Source organism: Desmodus rotundus, chromosome 5 (genome assembly GCF_022682495.2).
Source record: "Desmodus rotundus isolate HL8 chromosome 5, HLdesRot8A.1, whole genome shotgun sequence".
NCBI classification, from domain to species: domain Eukaryota; kingdom Metazoa; phylum Chordata; class Mammalia; order Chiroptera; family Phyllostomidae; genus Desmodus; species Desmodus rotundus.
Window position 1 is genome coordinate 46,306,506 of NC_071391.1, and position 20,594 is coordinate 46,327,099.

Consider the following 20,594-nt stretch of genomic DNA (forward strand, 5'->3'; position numbering starts at 1 on the left):
GCTAACAGAATTTGTTTCATCATCCGTGAAATGGGGCTCCATTACCTGCACAGTTGTGAGGATTTAGTGATTAAAGCCTCACATACTAAGGCATTCAATAAACATCAGCCACTACTAGCAATATTTAAGTTATTAAAACGCTTTATATTTTATAATATACATATATAAATAATATATAAAAATACATTTAAAACAAGAACTATGTTATTAAAGAATATGCTATAAACATTAAATAAAATTCTTAATATATGTGAGTTCTTTAAAAAACAATAAAACTAAGCATAACAGACTGTGTATTTTTTGCTTCACTTTAGTACACACTTACCTTGTAGCTCTTCAGTCTGGGAACTCTCTGAATGTGCACAGTGAGAGTTTAAGAAAAACGTGGAGGGTAAAATTGGAATATTCAGAAAATTCTCTCTATTACCTTAATTTATTTTGGTAATTAGCAGGCCCGAACCTTGTGTAATTAACAACACTCAATAATAATACCTACAATTACTAAGCAGTTGGTATGTGCTAGGTACAGCACTAAGTGATTTTTCACTATTATGCTTAATTATTTTTTTTAAACACACAAGGAAAGAACTACTTATACTTTAGGAGGACGCTGGGCCTAGAAACCCTGTTCAGAAGGGAGGAGAGGGAAGAAAGCAGGGTGCAGACGAGTCCCAGAGTTCAAAAGTGAGCTTTTCTGAGAAGGCTTTTCAAACAGGACAGGAACAGGCAGGAACTGTGAGGTACGCAGCTACAGTGTGGACAAGACAGGGGCCACACAGGAAACCTGACGAGCTCAGGGGAGGCCTGCATAGGGACCTAAAAAACTTAGAGACCAAAAGTAACCGTACGGAATGGTCTGAACTAAAACTTTCTAGCTAAAAGTGAGTCAGGGAGGGTAGTCAGGTCCTAGGCAGATATCTTTCTTAACAAAGGTGGATCTTTACCTTAACTGAGCCCGTCTATTGTCTCAAATGTCCGGGTAATTTCCTTTTTCCAGACCCCTCAGGGCACAATTTCCCACCAGAGCAGTGACCAGAGAGCCCCTCATTATTCCTGTTACTGTGTTACCTGTCCTATACTCTATACTGGCCTATGTACAAGAAGAACATGCCTATTGGTTTTACTTATCTAATCCCAGAGGTTTCCCCACTTTGCTTTCTCCCGCCTCCCTAATCTATCACCAATGAATTTCACATAACCGCCTTATATCTTCCCCTTTGATTCTGATGTATAAAATAAGTGGTAAAACTGCCGTGTTCCGGAGAATTTTTGGAGCATTTTCTCAATCCGTTGAGATTTTGCTTCTCGGCAACTGTTGTCAGTTTGGCTTAAATAAAGTCATAAAAATTCTTATAGATTTGGATGTTTCTTAAGCTGACAATTGTTTTCAATATTCTTGGATCTCTCTCTCTCTGTTCCTCAGTTTCCAGGAAAATTCTTTGGGAAAAAATTTGGCTGGTTCCAGCCGTACTGACAGAATTTGCATTACAGCCATGACTGAACTGGGATTTTCAAGCAGCAGTAGCTAGGCCACAACAAGGGTGGTGGGGCGACAAGAGTCTGACAATTGTCCCTGCTGTGAGGCCCCAGGGGACTGCAGCTCTGCAGTCTACACTGTTTTTGCGGCTGGATAAGTGCTGGAGAAGACCCTGACACACACAGGTGGGTAGGCACTCAGACTGGTTCCTAATGTCTTTCTCGCTGATCACATCAGTCCCCTACCACCCTCTCCACCTCCCACTCAGCTCCCACTGCTGTCAGAAGAAAGATAAAGCTTCCTACGATGGCCTCTAATGCCCTGCGAAGTCTGCTTATTCTCTGGACTCCAGGCACCAGCCCTCTGGGCTGCAGGCCCATGACCCTTCTTCAGTTCTTTGTGCTTGCCACTGTTCCTCTTTCCACAAGGTCTCCGTAGACAATGCTTCCTTCTCCGGGAAAGCTCTTCACACCTTCTTCACCTAGGTTAACTGCCCCTTGTTCACTGCGGAGCTCAGGCTCCCTCTGGGAAGTTTTCCCCGACCAGAGGAAAGCTATGTGAGGCACTCAGAATTCTCCTACTGCCCCTTTGCAGCTGTAATTTCACATCTGCACAAGGGATGTCCTGCAAGGCTTTCAACTCCGTGAGGAGGGGCCTGTACATACTGATCCATTAGGGCCTAGCACAATGCCAGCGCACAGTAGGCACTACTTGTTTAATGAATAAATGATTAAACTAATACTCCATTTTTATTATATTTTTTGGAGGGAAGTCAGTTCTCTGACTACAGATTATTATAACTGTAAGTAACTACCAACAATCATCTAACTCTTACCATTTACAAAATACTTATCCAATATTCAGTATTTAACTATTTACATGAATAGTGAAGAACACCACAGCAGTGGTTTGACACCCCCAAAACTCACAGTATTATGAGAGAGAGACAAGGAAACAGATGATCGAATCCCAATAGAGGGTAATAAGTGCTATCACAGAGGAAGTACAGGGTGCAGGCACTTGGAGGTTCTGGGAAGGCTTCTTGGAAGACGGGACACCGATGGCCCAAAGGAAGAGTAGTTTTGCAGACAACAAGAGTTCCCCTGCCTGGAACTCTCACAAGATGCTGGGAGGGCGGTCTGACACGTATCATCAAAGATACTTCACATGGGCCCTGGACAGTGTGGCTCAGTGGACTGAGTGCGGGCTGTGAACCAAAGGGTTGCCAGCTCGATTCCCAGTCAGGGCACATGCCTGGGTTGCAGGCCAGGTCCCCAATAGGGGGCACGTGAGAGGCAACCACACATTGATGTTTCTCTCCCTCTCTTTCTCCCTCCCTCCCCCCTCTCTAAAAACGAATAAAATCTTAAAAAGCAAAAAAGATACTTCGCATTTGAAAAAGTTAAAGAACCACTACTCCAAGGCCATACAGTCAACAGGCAGTAGGGCCACTACAGGCTCAATCCCAGGGCTGGGCTCCCCTTCAGAGGTGTGCTTCCCCCCAAGCTACCCAGTAGGCCCTGCCATTCTTTGCTCCTAGACTTGGCCAACCACCTGACTCTGCTGGGCTTCCAGGCAGTTGACTGGCTGCTTCCACAGCTCACCTACCCATCAAGTTCAGAAAAAGCTGCTAATCCCATCTTCCCCAATTGCCTTCTGCTACCAGGGAGCAAACAAGCAGGGACTCAACAGGTTACACAACTCAGAAAAGGTGCAAGGCCCTGGGCCACACTCCAGAACTGTCTGTCTGGTGAAGGCCCACCGGAGCAAGCCCTGGTGATTCAGTGTGTGAGCCGAATCCTTCCAAAGAGACTCAGTTTTCTCTGCAGAGCTTAATGCTAGGAACTGTATTTCAAAGTTCTCAGTGGGAACCCATTATTAAGATTTGGAAACTAAGACTCAGAAAGGGAGTTTCTCTAACTTAATAACTGTCATAGAGCCATTTAGTAACTGTGTCAGAAGTGGAATCCAGGACTTCTAATCCTAAAAATCCTGTATTCTTTCTGTAGCAGTATGCTGCCTCTAGCATCTCAGCGTTCAGAAAGCCTGTGTGGGTTACACCCTAGCATTCAGAAAAATGGTGGGATGATCTTGGAGAACTCTCACCACAAGGCTCAAATTATAAGAGTGATGCCAGTTAGGCCTTGACCTTTGGTCTAGGGCAGCGATTTTCAACCGGTGTGCCACAAGAATTTTTAAAACATGCAGTACCTGCCTATTTAGTCAGGGGCACTGACCTCTGTTCTTTTAGATTGTCAAATTAAAAAAAAAAAATAGCCAACAACACAACTGTAGCCATCTGGTGTGATGAATCAAAATTATACCTTTTTTTCCCAGTCAGATTGGCAAAAAATATATTTTTTGGCATGCTGAAGAATTTTAGTAATTACTTTCTGCGTGCCATGAGATGAAAAAGGTTAAAATGGCTGGTTTAGGACAAAGCTTTTGTTTCAATCTACTGCAAGCAACAAGAACATTTACACATTTACTGGTTAAAAGAGCTGTGTGTTTTGGTTGCTCTGATGCCTTCATTAATATCTTCCCATTCAGCCAAAATGATACGCCAATCGATAAACAGACAGGCTCTCTGAGGCCCCGAGAGAGCCAAATGTATTTACTAGCCAAGGTTTTTGTTAATTAGATAAAACCCTTGATCGATGTGCAGAACATTTACCTATGCTGTCGCTAAGCACACTGTGGACACCTTAATCCTGACATGTGGACAGCAAGTGTCTCAAGCCCCAAGCTGGGGCATCTGGGGACAAGAACCAAACCAAGCCATCAATGCAAATCTAAAATAAATGTGTTTAGCCTTCAACAAAACCCAAACCTTTTTTTTCCTGAACTACAAACCAACTCAGACTTTTTTCTAAAAGCATCTAGGAAACAAGTTTGAGCTGGTATGAAGTCCTTTAGTTTCTGAAGTCTTCAAACCAATCTCTAAACTGATGGAGATTTTGAGAGGCAGCATGGTACGTACAGTGGGAAAAGTCAAAAAGACACATACATTCAACCTCCTAGTTGACATCTCCACTTGAATATCTTACTGGCATATTAAATTCAGCATGTTCAAAACTGAACTCAAAATCTTCTTCTCTCAACCCAGTCTTCCTCCAGCATCTTCATTTCAGTGAATGGCAATGGCATCGAGGCAGCTGATCAAGCCAGAAAACTGGAATTCATTCTTAACACCTTCTTCTCCCTAATCAATCCTATCCAATTCTATTCGAGCAGTCAACACTCATTTGTTGAGTACCTCCTATGCAGCAGGCCCTGACAGAGTTCTAAACATCTCCAAGTCCTGTCTAGCTTTCTTCCTCCATCTCTGCTACTGACATCTTATTCCAAGTCACCATCTGCCATCATGCACTCGTATATGACTACTCCAGTTACTTTCCGCCAGTCTTCCTGCATCTGCCATAGCTCTGTATCAATCTTTTCTCCACAGAGCAACTAGAGTGATCTTTTAAAATTACAGACCTAGATCATGTCACCAAGTCTTTGTTTCTTCTCCATGGAGCAACCAGGGTGACCTTTTAAAATTACAGATCTACTGCTAGACAGAAAATCAACAAGGAAACAGCAGCCTTAAATGACAGACTAAACCAGATAGATAAAATTGATATTTTCAGAGCATTCCCCCCGCTCCCCCAAGCAGCAGAAAACACATTCTTTTCAAGTGCACCTGGAACACTTTCTAGGACAGACCACATTTTAGGACACAAAACAGGTCTCAATAGATTTAAGAAGACTGAAATCATCTTTCCAACCACAATGGTATGAAACTAGAAATCAGTTACAAAAAAAAAACAAGCCCTGAAAAATGCACAAACACAGAGACTAAATAACATGCTACTAAATAATAAATGGGTTAACAATGAGATCAAGGAAGAAATCAAAAGATTCCTTGAGAAAATTGAAAATGAAAACACAACAACCCAAAATCTATGGGACAGAACAGAAACATCCTAAGAAGGAAATTCATAGCATTACAGACCTACCTCAAGAAACAGGTAAAATCTCAAATTAGCTATTTAACCTTACACCTAAAGAAACTAGAAAAAGAACAATAAACAAAGCCCAAAGTAAGTAGAAGAAAGAAAATAAAGATAAGAGCAAGAAATAGCTCTGACCAGGTGGTTCAGTTGGATGAGGCATTGTCCTATACACCAAAAGGTTGTAGGTTCAATTCCCGATCAGGGTACATACAAAGGTTGTAGGTTCTATCCCTAGTGTGCGTATGGGAGGCAACTGATCAATGTTTCTCTCTCACATCAATGTCTCCCACTGATGTTTCTCTCTCTCCCCCTTCCTCTTTCTCTAAAATCAATGAGCATATCCTCAGGCAAGGATTTTTTTTTTTAAAGAGCAGAAATAAAAGAAATAGTCTTAAAAAAATACAAAAGATTAACGAAATCAAAAGGTGATTCTGTGAAAAGATATCTTGATAAACCTTTAACCAGAGTCATCAAGAAAAAAGAGGACCCAAATAAATAAAATCAGAAATGAAAAAGTAACAATTCACATCACAGAAATACAAAGGATTATAAAAAAATATTATGAACTATGTACAAACAAATTGGACATTGTAAAAGAAATGGATAAACTACTAGAAACAATCTTCCAAAACTGAATCGAGAAGAAACAGCCCTGACCAGTGTGGCTCATCCCACAAAATGAAAGGTTGCAGGTTCGATTCCCAGTCAGGACACATGCCTGGGTTGTGGGTTTGTTCCCTGGGTGGGGCACATACGGGAGGCAACCAGTTGATGTTTCTTTCTCACATGGGTGTTTGTCACTCTCTATTCCTCCCTCCTTTCCCCTCACTCTAAAAAGAAATAAATAGTATCTTAAAAAAAATGTCAGTCACAGAAAAACAGATACCATATGATTTCACTTACACATGGAACCTAAAGAACAATATAAATGGACAAAACAAAAACAGACTCATAGATACAGAGAACAAACTGATGGTTGCCAAGGGGAGGGAGGTTGGGGGACTGGGTTAAAAAGGTGAAAGGATTAAGAAGTACAAATTGGTAGTTACAAAACAGTCACAGGACCTGAAGTACAGTGTAGGGCATATAGTCAATAATACTGTAATAAACTATTATGCCAGGTGGATACTGGAAATATTGGGGTGGGGGCACTTTGTAAAGTATATGACTCTCTAATCACTATGATGACGGACACCTGAAACTAATGCAAAATAATACTGAATGCAAACTAACAGAAAAATAAAGTTTAAAATATAAAACTACAGATCTAGATCATGTTACCATCTCTCCCTCTCTCTCACACACACACAGGCTTAAAACTCATCAGTGGTTACCCACTGCTGTTAGTAAAAATAAACGTTCTTAACATGGCCTACAGATCCACCGTGGTGCGGTCACTCCCAAAGCCAACCTCTCCAGTCCCTGTCAATCACTAACCGTTCTGCCTCCATGGATTTGTCTATCTGGATATTTTATATAAACTGAATCATATAACATGTAGTCTTTTGTGCCTGGCTTCTTTCACTTAGCGTAATGCTTTCACAGTTCATTCATATTGTAGCATATATCAATACTGCATTCCTTCGTATTGATGAATAATATTCTACAAAATAGCTATATTATATTTTTTATTTATCCATTCATCAGTTAATGGACTTTTGGGGTTGTTTCCCTCTTTGGACTATTATGAGTAATGCAGCAAAAAAAAAATAATGCTGCTATGAACATTCATGTACAAGTACATCATGTACATGTTTTCATTTCTCTACGGCATTCAAAGCCTGTCCAGAAAAAAATCCAACCACCGTTAATATAACGAGAACAGTTTGCCCGACATCGATGTAACCTGGCAGCCAAGTGGAGTAGACTGGAATGTGCATGCACGAATAATGACGACTTCACTGGACTAGTCAGTGGGGGTGGTAAATGCCACTGACTGAGCATGTGTCTGTGTGGCCATTACATTCAAAATAAGCGATTAGAGCAACAAATATGCATCAAATTTTGTGCTAAGCTTGAACATTCCTCTGCGAAAATTATTCAGAATGCCACAGCTATGGCAACTGGTGACTGGCAGCTTCATCACAATAACGCACCTGCTCGTCATGTCTCCTGCAGTTTTTTTGCAAAACATCAAATCACCCAGGTGACTCAGCTCCCCTACAGCCTAGACTTGAAGTCCTGCAACTTTTGGCTTTTCCCCAAACTAAAATCACCTTTGAAAGGGAAGAGATTTTAGACCACTGGTGAGATTCAGGAAAATACAAGATGGGGCAGCTGATGGTGACTGGGAGAACTATGTGAGGTCCCAAGGTGCCTACTTTAAAGGGGACTGAGGGGTCCTTGTCCTGTGTACAATGTTCCTTGTATCTTCTTCAACAAATGTCTCTCTTTTTCGTAGTGCATGGCTGGATACTTTCTGGACAGACCTCATTTACCTAGAGGTAGACTTGCTAGGTCATAAATGCTATGTTTAACATTTTGAGGCATGCCAACTGAGTTCTAAAGCAGTCAACACCATTTCATTTCCCCACGAGCAATATATGAGGGTTCCAATTTCTCCACATCCTCACACACTTGCTATTATCTTTCTGATTATAAGCATCCTAAATGGGTATAAAGTGGTATCTCATGGTGGTTTTGATTAGCATTTCCCCAGTGACTAATGATGCTGAGCATCTTTTCATGTGCTTATTGGTCATCTGAATATCTTCTCTGGAGAAATGTCTAATCAAATCCTTTGTCTATTTTTAAATTGAGTTATCTTTTTATTGTTGGGGTTTTTTTAAAGATTTTATTTATTTATTTTTAGAGAGAGGGGAAGGGAGAAAGAGAGGCAGAGAAACATCAATTAGTCATTGGTTGCCTCTTGTGTGCCCCCCACTGGGGACCTGGCCCGTAACCCAGGCACGTGCCCTGACTGGGAATCGAACTGGCAACCCTTTGGTTTGCAGGCTGCCACTCAATCCACTGAGCCACACCAACCAGGGCTATCATTGAGTTTCAAGAATTTTTTTACATTCTAGATATAACTCTCTTATCAGATATATGATTTGCAAATATTTTCTCCCATTCTGTGGGAGAGTCTGCTTACTTTCTTTGAAGTTGTCCTTTGAACACAACAATTTTTCATTTTAATGAAGTCCAATTTATTTACTCCTGTGTCTTCTTCTAAGAGTTCTATACTTTCAGGTCTTACATTTAGGTCTACAATCTATTTTGAGTTGATGTTTGTGTATGGGTGAGAGAGGCTCCAACTGCACTTCTTGTACGTTGATACCCACTGTCCCAGCACCACTTTTTGAAAACACAAGTTGTACTCATTTTGAAGTACGTAATTATAATTGCACAGCCATCTGGCTCCCAGGTAGCCTGTAAGCACCATGAGGGCAGGGACTGCCCCAGTCTTGTTCACTACTGTATCTCCAGCACTCCGCCTACTGCCTCGCTCCTAATAAGCACTCATAAATATTGGCTGAATGAATTTTATTATTAATAACAAACACTCTACAATCCTATGCACTATGTAGTACCTAGGTACCTATGTAGTACACAACCATATCATCATCGTCATGCTATTTAGGCTCACAGAAGTTAGGTGATGTGCGCCCAGTATTGCTGGTTCTCAATTTTTGACTCAGATGCCCACTCCTCACCTAGGAAGGGGGCTAGTGAGTTCCTCCAGGGTAAGGACTGTTCCTCCTTCCTCACTGTGTTGCCACCAACACACATTCAGTTTAGACTAGGCCAGAGGACAGGCTAGACAGATGAGTAACTGTGGGACAAATGGACAATGATGTGCAGGACAAGGTCCCTACCTATTCCAGTCCCTCCTGGCCTCAGGGTGTGATCCAGCAACACTGAACAGTATCGGATTCCTCTCCCCATCACACACCCTCGGCTGTTTCTTGCCTTGGTACTACCACTCATGCTGTCACCTTTGCCTGGAACGCCTTCCCCTTCTATTTGCTGTGCCCTACCGATATTTTAAGACTCCAATTAGGGGCCATTTCCTCTAGGACACCTTCTCTGGTACCCCAGGTTGGTTAGGGGCAGCACGTTATGTGCTCTTGTCTCTCAGTGCTGACCATACTTGTTGTTACGGTCTTTCCCAGTCTCTTTCACGGAGGGCAGGAATCATGCCTGGTCAGGTGCCCCCAGTGCCGAGCCTATGACCCAGCATGACAGGTGCTCGGTAAATTTTCGTCAAATGAACAAATGAAGCCTGGAGAGAACGGGCAGGCAGTCTGAAGTCCAGGTTCTATGCCATCAGGCTTCCTTCATTAGCCAATGTGTGGGCACCACGACAAAGTGAGTTAAGCACTTAGCAGGGGCCCAGCTCCCCACCGGGAGAAGGGAAATGGGTAGGGCATTGTCTTTCGCCCAAGCTTGTTCTGAAGGAAATTTGATCTCTTTCAGCACGGAGAACAGAGCCCTCACTTTCCCCAGCCCTGACAGCTCTTTGTATGGCTCAGGCCGAGCCCGGGCAGATGTGCCTTCAGTCTATGCTGTGCCCTGGTTTCGGGTGAATGATTCTTGAGTCTAGAAGCCAGGCTCAGGTTTGGGCTGAGCCCAGAAGCAGGACCACCTGCTCACACTGCTGACAGGAGAGACAGGGGACCCAGGACTGATTTTTACTCCTGAAGAGCTGAATGCTAATGAGGTTTAAGTGCCCTGGGGAGAAGGGAGAAAATAGTCACGACACAAGGGGAAGAGGAAGAAAGAGGAAGGGAAGAAAAAGGGGGACCCAGCCTCCCTCTGATACAGCCAATGGAAATAAGACTCTAGGCTGCGTTTCAGGTTTGCTAAAGTCAGTAAAAAACAACTCTGCCCAAGTTCTGCTGTGCTGGAGAACGTGGTAAGAGATGTGGGGAGTTAGACCTTGTTCCTGCCCTGGGAGGCACACAATCCAGTGGTTTAAGGTGAAGTCTGGTCCACAACCTGCTCAACATAAAGAACAGAGTGTGGAAGTGGCAGGTCCTGCCCTGCCCCGCTGGCCAGGCAGGCCCAAACTACACAGTTACCCAGCTCCACATACAGCAGGTCAGTAGTACCCACATGCCAGGGCATCTCTCCAGAGCTCTCGGCTTGACCGACTCATACTCTGAGGGTTCCTGATCTGCTGCTGACCAAACCAGCCGGCGAACCTCGCTGGTTTGTGGACTGAGTGCCTCAGTTCTGATGTTCAACCCTACTTCTCTTGCCTGACCTCCAATTTTGCTTCTAGAAAAGGATTCTTCTCCTCCCACAGGCTGGTGCATCCCTTCCTCAATGACCCTCATTCCCTCCCAGACCAGTGCCCAGCAAAAGCACACCCCTCCATCTCTAGTGTCTAGCAGAGGCCCACTCATTAATTCATGTACAGGAGCTGTTTGGGGTGAGGAGAGAAAAATGAAGTCCTAATTCATATCTTTATAAACTTGACCTTGTCTTGCTAAAATAGCCTTTTAACAAATCTGCTTTCAGCCTTTCCTCAATTCAGTTCATCCTTCGCCTTTCTGAATGACTCTAACTAGGCAATTTTCCTGCTCTAATACTTCCCATGTCTTCCCAGTGATCATAAGAATTCAAAATTCCTTACTCTGGGCATTCTAGAATTTGAACATTCCAGCTTCTCTCAAATCACCCTCCCTCCTTCCCTGCCCTGCACCTCTGCACAAGTACCTCGTCAGCAGCATGAACCTGACACTGGGGCCAGCGGCCAGCCAGCATCCTCTGCCCCTGCCTTTGTTCAGCTTATTCTCTGCTCTTTCTTTCCGGAGGCAGTAGGGAAAGCAGGGGAGAGACCGTCAGGCTGAAGGGCATGGTCTGTGCCTTGCCCACCTCTGATACCCTCACAAATGGCAAAGATTCCGACTGATTCATCACAACCAAGAGAGATGGGACAAGAGGAGGCAGGAGAAAAGCAAGCTAGAGGCTGGGGACACACACAAAAGGCCCCTCAGACCCTATCCACACAGACAAGTATGAATGTGGCTGAGTCACACATACACTACAAATCCCATCACTTTCCCTATTCTTTGGGCAGGTGTTTAATTGCTATTAAAAAAACGTGTATCTGAAAGAGCTAAAACAAGGAACACATGGAGGCTCAATGGGATGGGGTAAACTCAGCCTGCCTGGGTGGTGGAAGAAAGGCGGAGTCACAGCACTGCTGCTCTGCAAATGTGCCGTCTACATTGGATTGCCAGAGGAAAGCAGCAGCCTGGCAGCCCTTAGCAGTTACCAACAGGTGATTCCAGGGTCAGCAAAGGCCTGGGAGGAGGGGGCCCAGCCAGTCTCACCCCCTCGGTCCCTCGCACTGCAGGAGGAAGCGAGGCTCATCTGTTTCTGGGGGAATGAAGATGCCACGCACAGCCTGCAGTTATGAATGGCTCTTATAACAACAAGCTGACATCTGTGCTTGGTTTTTAAGATGCATCATCGCATGTTTATTAAACTATTGCTCTATCATATTTATTAGTCTACGAAACAACTCCCAGCCCATACTTCCAAAAGTGGTTTATTAAAAACTAAGCCTTGAACATTAATACTCAAAAGCACCCTTGAGAATCAATAATAATGCTGCAGATAAAATGAAAGAGAATCAAAGCAGTAAGTCTTGGTGGGGGCTGCAGCTGCCTTTCAACAGTTTTTCGCATGTTCAGGCAGCTGGAGTGGGGAAGAGCACCAAGGGTATGTGGGACTGGGTGCCTGGCTAGCTCCCCCAAATACCAGACTTCCTGTCTGAAATGTAGACTTGGTAGCATGGAAGGGAGAGTGTCTTACGGCCATTTAGATCTATGCAGCGGGCCAAAAATGGCCAAGATTAGGCCCAGTGAGAGTCACTAGTTTCACTGAGAATAAAACCTCTGCCCCTAACCAACAGTCCCATACCGATGCCCTGTGCAGACCCAATCTGAGCATCCATCATGGACACATACTCTGTCCTGGGCCCTGAGTTGAGTCCCACCCCTGGCCAAGAACAAGCCTCAAGTCCAACCAGGGACTTGGGTCATAAGGGACCCAGGGAGACTAGAGGAATGCAATCAGCCTATGGGCAAGGATCCAGCACGTACACCCAGGCCTTTCTAAGCCCAGAAGACCTGGCAGAAAGGTCTCTTCCAGCTTCCTCCCAAATCCACGTGCTTCTCCATGGGTGCCCACCTGTTCCGCATTCAGGCAACAAGCAATGGCATATGGCCAGTTCCACAAAGAAACAAGAACAAGTTAGAAGATTCAGCGAGGAAACCACAGGATGCAGAGGGGACTCCAAACCAGGCCCTGTGAAGAATGAAACAGTGGAAGGACCCAGGGGTGTTTGACGTCAGAAGGAAAGGAAATACAGGGCTCATCAAGGGAGCTCAGGTGACTCTGTAACTAGAGGGTTCAGTTCCCAGCTCTGTGTGAGGATCTGCTCTAAGGCAGTCATCACCAGAGGAAGGGGCCCACCCCGCTCAGCCCCTCCTGTGGGGGATAGCAAAGCCTGTGGTTCAACACTCACCTGCTGACTTCTTGGACATTGTTGGTGCGAGCGGCTTCCAATAGGGCTGCATCTAAAGAAAGAGAGGGCATTGGTCACATCCCTGGCCAGAACCTACCCCTCAGGGCAGCTTACAGGGCCCAGCAAAGCAGTGAAAGTATAAGCACTTCAGAAACATGGGCTTTAACAAGGGAAACGATGCCAAGATTTAGGCATGCCTCAGAACTACTGTGTATTCAGTTCTGGACCACCGCAATAAAGCGAGTGTCACAACAAAGTGGGCAGTAATCTTTTCGCTGGTGGAGGGTCTTGCCTTCAATTTGTAAAAAACAAAAAAACCCAAAAAACCCACAACATCTGCGAAGCACGATAAAGTGAGTGCGAATAGAAGAGGTATGCCTGTAGGGAAAGAGAAGGCTCCCATCCCATGCCCACGTGTTAACAACTTGTCTTCCACATCTTTCTGTTATAGAGCCCAGACTCTTAGCTCCTCTCATCACACAGGTGATCCCAGTAAAGTGCTGGCCCCAAGTGTTGCCAATGGTAACTGTTCAGTGTGTGGACTCCTTCGCTCTTCGTTAGCTATAAAGCTCTATCACAGGTGGCAAACACAAGGCCCGTGGGCTGAATCCGGCCCTCCACCTTGTTTTATCTGGCCTGGCACCTTGTTTCTACCCGGTGGCAGTGCCAAGCTGCTTGCCCCTAGTTAAGGAGTAGTTACATTTATAGAGTCCTAAATTACATTCGGCCCTTTGAAGGCAGATGTGGCCCCTGGTGAAAATGAGTTTGACACCCCTGAGATATGCTTTAAATGACTATCGTTATTAGCCATTCCCCGACCTTGCCCCACTTTCTCTCCCAACTTGTTTCTGAGCCTAGTTTTGATGTCTAGGGATAGGCCGGGGAGGGACAGGCTAAGGGGGTGTGGGCCCTTCTGAGAGTAGAGAGAGAGTGTCGACCAGGAGTCAGAGGCCTGACTCCAACACACACTACTCCCTCCTCCCCCTGTGCTGTGGCAGCCTCTTCCCCTCTCGACCCCACCTTCCCTGACTGTAAAGTAGATACAATAATCGTTGCCCCACCAAGCCTCACAAGGATGCTGAGGAAATGAAATGATGATTGGTAAATCTGCAAACTCCCTGATGCCAAGCCCAGCAAAGGGAGACCCAAAGCAAAGGGTTGGGATTCTTAGGAATTACCTAACATGATGCTGGCACCACCTTGTGGCCACAGAGAAAAACTGACTCAAAAAAAAAATCTCAAAAGACAACAGCACAATTTCTTCAGAGTTAATACCAAGCGTGGGGGAGACCTCTGAGCCCAGACTGGGTCTGAGCTCCAATGCTGAACACTGGACGGACTCACACCCAGTGCTGCCTTAGGGAGTTCTCAGTCCAGCCAAGAGGCTCACCCAGCAAAACAGGAGGCAGCACTGGAGCAGGGCAGAAAGCAGGATCTGGAGATAGGGAGACCTAGGCTTCCATCCCAACTCTGCCACTTACTTGCTGTACCACCTGGCCAACTCACCTAACTTCCTGGGCCTCAGTTTCTTTCTCCGTACAATAAGGTTAAGATAACCACCTTATCAAGCCTGTGGTTCGGACAGTAATGATTCCACAGCACCTCCAAACCTAGATGACAGGGCCATGTCTTTCCTGGTTATCTTCCCTAAGCACATACCCAGGTAGCCCCCAGCTGGAAGGGAAACAAGCCTTTCTCAGAGGTGGCTATATCCACTCTTCCCTCACTCTGCTGAAAGAAGTGGCTTTTGCAAAGTCACAGAGGAAGAGAAAAATGAGCTGAGATTGAACCTGGGCCTCCTGGTTCCTAAACAGTACAGTTTCTACCACACAGCACCGAGGGCCTGAGTTTACAACTGAGTCAAGGAATAGGGTAGCTAGCAAGTCAGAAGGGTTGGAAATGGTCATGGTCTTGGTCATTATCTATTTTGGTAAATAAAACTCTGGTCTCCTTGCTGGGGCTCACATGCCACAAAGTCGGGTCCAGAGACCCAAGAACCTCTAAAAGGCAAAACCTTGGACACCTCCTACAAAACATTCTGGCCTCAGGACATTTCCTGAGTTCATGGCTCTCTGATGCCTCCAGGAGAAATTCCAAACCATCCTGCGCGACATGCAGGCCCCACTCCATTTGCTCTCACCTCATCCCACAGAGCCCTTGATCTCCAGCCAAGCTGGCCATCCTACTAGCTCCTGCACACACCATGCCGATCTGCGACTCCCATACCTTTGTTGCCAGAAGCCTTCTCATGGAATATGACCCAACTCAAGACACACTTACTGAGTACCTACTAAGTTCCACACTATGGTGGGCAATGTGAAGGTATTTAAAAAAGGAGCTGGTATCAACCTGAAAAAAACAAAAAGATGCATTCCCTGCTCTCACGGAGGTCACAGTGAGGCCTTTTCATCTCTTGCCTCAGCCTTCAGAAGGCAAGTTCAAATTCCCCATCCTCCAGGGGTCTCCAATCTTCCAGGAAAGCTCTCCTGACCTTGTTTACCCTCTAATCCCCCAACTACACAGTCAGACCGCTCACCAGACCCACAGGCCTCACTGCCTATACGGTCTTCTTAACTAACTTTGTGTTGAATTAGGAGTTCCACACCTAGCCCAAAACTAGGCACATGGGAGGTATCCAAAAATGCCGAAAGCTATAGAATCATCGAATGCCTAAGCCACAAGAGTCCTTACAGCTCTATTTCAACATCCTTGTTTTGTAGATGAGGAAACAAGAGGGCCAGTGAGGAGGAACCAGGGTCTAAAGTCACAACGGGAGTTAGAGGTAGAACCAAAACAAGGTCCCAGTTGTCTTTACTCCCACTCTAAGGCCCATCCTTCACAGCTGCTGAATAAGCAAATTTCAGGGCAGTCCCCCACTCCTGCTCCAAAGTCACAGAGCTGGGGATGTATGGAATCTATGAACACCATGCCTCAGTCTTCCCCCATGAAGAACTGAGAACCTGAGTGGTTGGACTCAGAAAAACAAAAATTCTGGCTCTCTGCCTGCTCTCCCAGTCCCTGCTTAGCAACATGCCCCCAGTGAGATTCCAACCCTGGTCAGCCAGCCTCCAAGTTTGCTTTGGGTCTCTAGGGAGCCAACTTCTTAGTCCTTCGTCTCCTGCCACCTGCCCCACATGGCAACATCAACTCATGCCTGAAGCCAGGCACAGCAAAACCCTGGAGTCTGATGAGCAGACCTAGGCTGCTGAACTCCAAGAAAGTCAAAATAACAGCACTGTAAGAGTAACGAGAAATCATCTTTCACTGTGTAAGTGAGGAAACTGAAGCCAGAGAGGAGCAAAGGGTGAGGAGTGGCGAGGCTGACACTGAAATCAAGTCCTCTTCCTTTCTTAGGCCACCTTAGGGGGATAAGGTCTAAACCATTTAGCAGTTGCCCTCAAAATACACGCAGTCTCCTGGAGACCTCTTAAAGAGCAACTGGACCAGGCAGAATTTTAGAGCTTAAAGGACCATGCTCTAATTTCAGGTGTTTAGTACCATGTTCCCGTTGTACAGCTGGACAAAGTGATGCCCAAAGATGGGAGGCACTTAACTCTCCAGTGCAAACCCTACCCCCGTGATGATGTCTGGGTCCCTCCAGGTCTGCAACTCTGCTGTTCTAAATCTAAGCAACTCCCACACCCAAAGAGAATCAGGACACTCCTCCCGCCTCTACCGTCCTCGAACCCAGGCTGTCCCAATAATCACCCTTGCTGGACGGGCTCTTGCTGTAACAGTGAACCACCAGCGCCGTGGCCAGGGCCCACATGCCCATTCCGACTCTGTTGGGGAGCTCATTCCAGCAGTCCTGTCCGGAGAGTGTTTCTTCGGAGCTAGGAAGGCGTCCCCCTGTGGCGGCTGCAAGGCACTGGGTCTCGGAACGTCTACCCTGATGCCCCCCGGTGGCTGCCCCTCTGCGGGTGACCAAGGCCAGCGATGTTCCAGGACGCCCCCCGAAGGCTGCTCTCAGCCACTGAGGCTCCCCGTAGCCCTCGGGGGTCACACTCCGACTGGAGAGACTTCGGGGTCTCTGGAGCGATGGAGACCTAAGCAGCTGGATGAGGAGCCGCTGCGCCGGCGCTGTTCTCAACACCAGGCACCCCAGCATCGTGACAGCTGCTCCGATAGCCCTGTGCTGCCGGCCCCTGTGCTGCCGGCCCCTGTGCTGCCGGCCCCTGTGCTGCCGGCCCCTGTGCTGCCGGCCCCTGTGCTGCCGGCCCCTGTGCTGCCGGCCCCTGTGCTGCCGGCCCCTGTGCTGCCGGCCCCTGTGCTGCCGGCCCCTGTGCTGCCGGCCCCTGTGCTGCCGGCCCCTGTGCTGCCGGCCCCTGTGCTGGCCACATCCAACATGGCTGCCGCAGCGCGTTCGAAGACGCCGCGATCAGAGTGGAATGACGCACTACCTCATGGGAGTGGTAGTCCACAGCGCTAGAGCTTTCCGCAGCTGGAGGACGAATAAACTACAATTTCCAGAAAGCTGTGGAACGCGTGTCACAATGACTGTCGATTTACAGGGACCCCAGGGCATGTCGGGAAATGGAGTTCAGGCGAGGGGGCGTGGCGCTTGAGATGTGGGTACCAGAGGACAGCTCAAACACGTGCTCCATTTAAATAGGGATCTTTGGCAGAGGCCTGTTATGAAACGTATGCTTATTTCTTTCAGTATAGTTCTCTTTTCAGCCTGTGACAGCTTTTCAAAAAGATGTTTAGGGTAACTGGTCCACCTGAAATAGGAATTCTTTTTATTTTCCTACCTTCCTTTTGATTGAAAAGCTGGTACCTTGCCTTGCTTTGTCACTTGTTGTATTTTCAAAGGACTTTCATGTGGGCCGTTTCATCTTGTCCTCATGGCAGCTGCGTGCGGAAAACTGGACAAGGATTAATATTCTAGTCTACAGGAAAGGGAATTTAGGCTCAAAAGTGAAATGATTTGTCGATAAATCAAATAAAGCTCAAGTCTTCTGACTCTGCGCCCATCCTCTCCATGGACACTTGCAACCCATCCAGGCCCCTTTTCCAGACTGAACTCACAAGCAGACAAAAGGAGGAAGCTCTTCATGCTGGTGTTACCTCTTGCTCCTGCACCTCCTACAGGTCTCCTTTCAAAGTTCCCATTATCGGAATCTTCCCTGACGATTCTATTTAAAATAGCAATTCCCCCTTCCCCTATCCTTTTTATCCTGCATAATTTTTCTTCACAGCACTTACCAGCTGGCATACTAAATATGTATTGTTTTATTGTCTTTCTCCAGTAAAATGTGACTCCCATGAGACAGAAACTTTGTTTTCTCACTTTTATATCACTAGCACCCAGAACAATGACTGGAACAAAAAGAGGTGCTCAGTATTCTGCCAGTGAATGCATTACTCTCACCTTATGAGTGCGGGGGAATGAATATGAGGTTTAGAGTGTAAGCAGTTCCGGATTTCAGTTTTGACTCTTGGATTTACTATGTGTGTGATCTTGGACAAATTTCTTTACCTGATTGTTAATTTCCTCATCACAAGACAATTGCTTGTATTAAATGAGATAGACCTGTGTTAAATGAGATAATATGTAGACCATCACCATCCCAGCCTCACAGTAGGTCTTCAAGGAATTGTAGCTACCATATTTCCTACTCTAAACTTCTTAAGGGCAGCGATAGAGTTTCTCATTTCTTCATCCGTTTGTAAGGCACTCGGCAAATAGCTACTGAATACGAGTAAATGAATGTGTATTTTAAAATTACTCAATAGCCAAAGCATTTTGACCTCCTATCTTAAGAGATTACCAGGATATCCTGTGTTGTTAGCCACTAAATTCACTATAACAGCTTCACCCTCTCTGTATTCTTAGAATAGTTCTGCCTCCCAGTTTAGGGCGGGTCAAGACAGAGTGCATCTGAACATTTAGGTAAACATCACCAGTAATAAGCAGAGTTCAAACCCTGTTGCTGTAGACACATTCCAGGGCCCTTTAGTTCACTTAGTACTGCATAATTTTCAAAGTATATACCCATTGATTTTCTCATTTGATTTTCACAAATAACATCCATTAGGGGTGCAAGGCAGGGATGAATCACTATCAGCATTTGGTAGGTAGTACTGAGAGTAGGTAGTACTGAGAGGTTAAATGATCCTGTTGGACTAAGTGGGAAGTAGTGGGGGAGCATGGGATTATCCATTAGAATCAGCCAGGACTTACCATGGATTCTAGATCTTCAATAACCAATTCAAAACCTCCTAGGTCACATTGCTAACCTTTAAAAAAATCTTCAACTCAGGATGACTTCCTTTTGAACTACTCAGAAAGCAGGGATTTATATCAGGTTCCAGTTTCCCTAACTTGGTCCCGAGTTTCTAGCTCTTGGGATATGGGACAGAGAACTCCAGCTTCATTTAGTTTATAATGAGGTGAGAAGGAGATATTGGAGTGGGGTTTAGACGGAGGCGGAAAGCGAAGTATCGAATGAATGCAGTTTCTGTGGTTACCTACCTCTGGACTAGAGTTAGAGGCCATTCTATAGGTTTCTAAAGAACACACTTCCCTGAAAAACAAACAAAAAAATACCACACATTTCTTCTTTAAGATATTATTTATTCATTTATTTTTAGAGAGAGGGGGAGAGAGAGAGATGGAGAGGGAGAGGAACATTGATGTGAGAGAGAAACATCAACTGAGCCACAGTGGTCAGGGCAATAACGCCCCTTTTTAAATGAATAAGTAAGTCATAGATAATGAGAGCTGGTTTTTCTCTATTGGAGAAAGAAGTTATAAATAAGGAAAGAGAATGCTACAATGAACCTTGTGGTATTGGATTGGAATTGGGGGCATTAGTATAAATTTAAGATTTTAAAATACACGTACAGATAGATCAACACACAAATGTAGATATGTAAGTATACGTGCGGATTAGGAGAGTCCATATATTGTCTACCTTGTCAAAGAACACAGGTGCCAATCTGAAGGAGTTTCTCATGACCGAAGCTGGAACGATTAAGCAAAAAGTGATAGTATGGGGTTTTTACCCACAGAGTAAAAAACAAATATCCATGAGGTTTTACTGATATAGTCAAATAAATAAATAGATAAATGGGGGAGGAGTAGAGAAAGAGATAGCTCTTTCTGACAGTGGAAATGAAATTAATAAATGTACAAGGAAGAGGGAAATGGAGATCACCATTAGGCAAGTACCACAGCAATAAATATGTCAGACAAGATCCACAGATGATACGAACATTTGGTAAAATGTGGGTAAACTGTGAGGGAGACAGGATTTGTACAGTCTTAAGGCCCCTCTTGAAAGATACTTATCAACTACAGAAGCTTTACAGTGGAGAAACCAGGCACACAGCAACTTAACCAAGTGGTCAAGGGACATGTCACCAGGAATAGGAGATGCAGACATCATGAATCCCTTGATCTATTCTGATTAGCCCTCCTGAGTCAAAGATCTTTTCAAATATATTAAGCACGGTACCTAGGGGTTAATGCACAGAGTTGAAGACATAGAGTTCGCTTGCTGCGGATCCTACTGCGTATTGCCATACTACTATCTCCACACCCACTATCCCACACAGATGAGTGGATTTGTTATTAATACTAGCAGCTAAATTTTATATGTTTCAGCCACTGTGCCACGTAACCTACCTGCAT

At 45.4% G+C, this 20,594-nt stretch overlaps 1 protein-coding gene across 2 annotated transcripts in view; it reads right to left on the reverse strand.

Annotated features, from left to right (window-relative positions):
- Positions 1-17,120, reverse strand: part of CLPB (ClpB family mitochondrial disaggregase) — a 150,542-nt gene extending 133,422 nt beyond the window's left edge. For both annotated transcript variants that reach the window (XM_024572557.3, XM_024572556.3), the window contains exons 1-2: positions 16,667-17,120; positions 12,959-13,010 (exon numbers count right to left, since the gene is read on the reverse strand). In XM_024572557.3, the coding sequence (XP_024428325.2) occupies positions 12,959-13,010; positions 16,667-17,066 (452 nt within the window). In that variant the 5' untranslated portion in view covers positions 17,067-17,120. The remainder of the gene's footprint in view (positions 1-12,958; positions 13,011-16,666) is intronic.
- Positions 17,121-20,594: the final 3,474 nt, after the last annotated feature.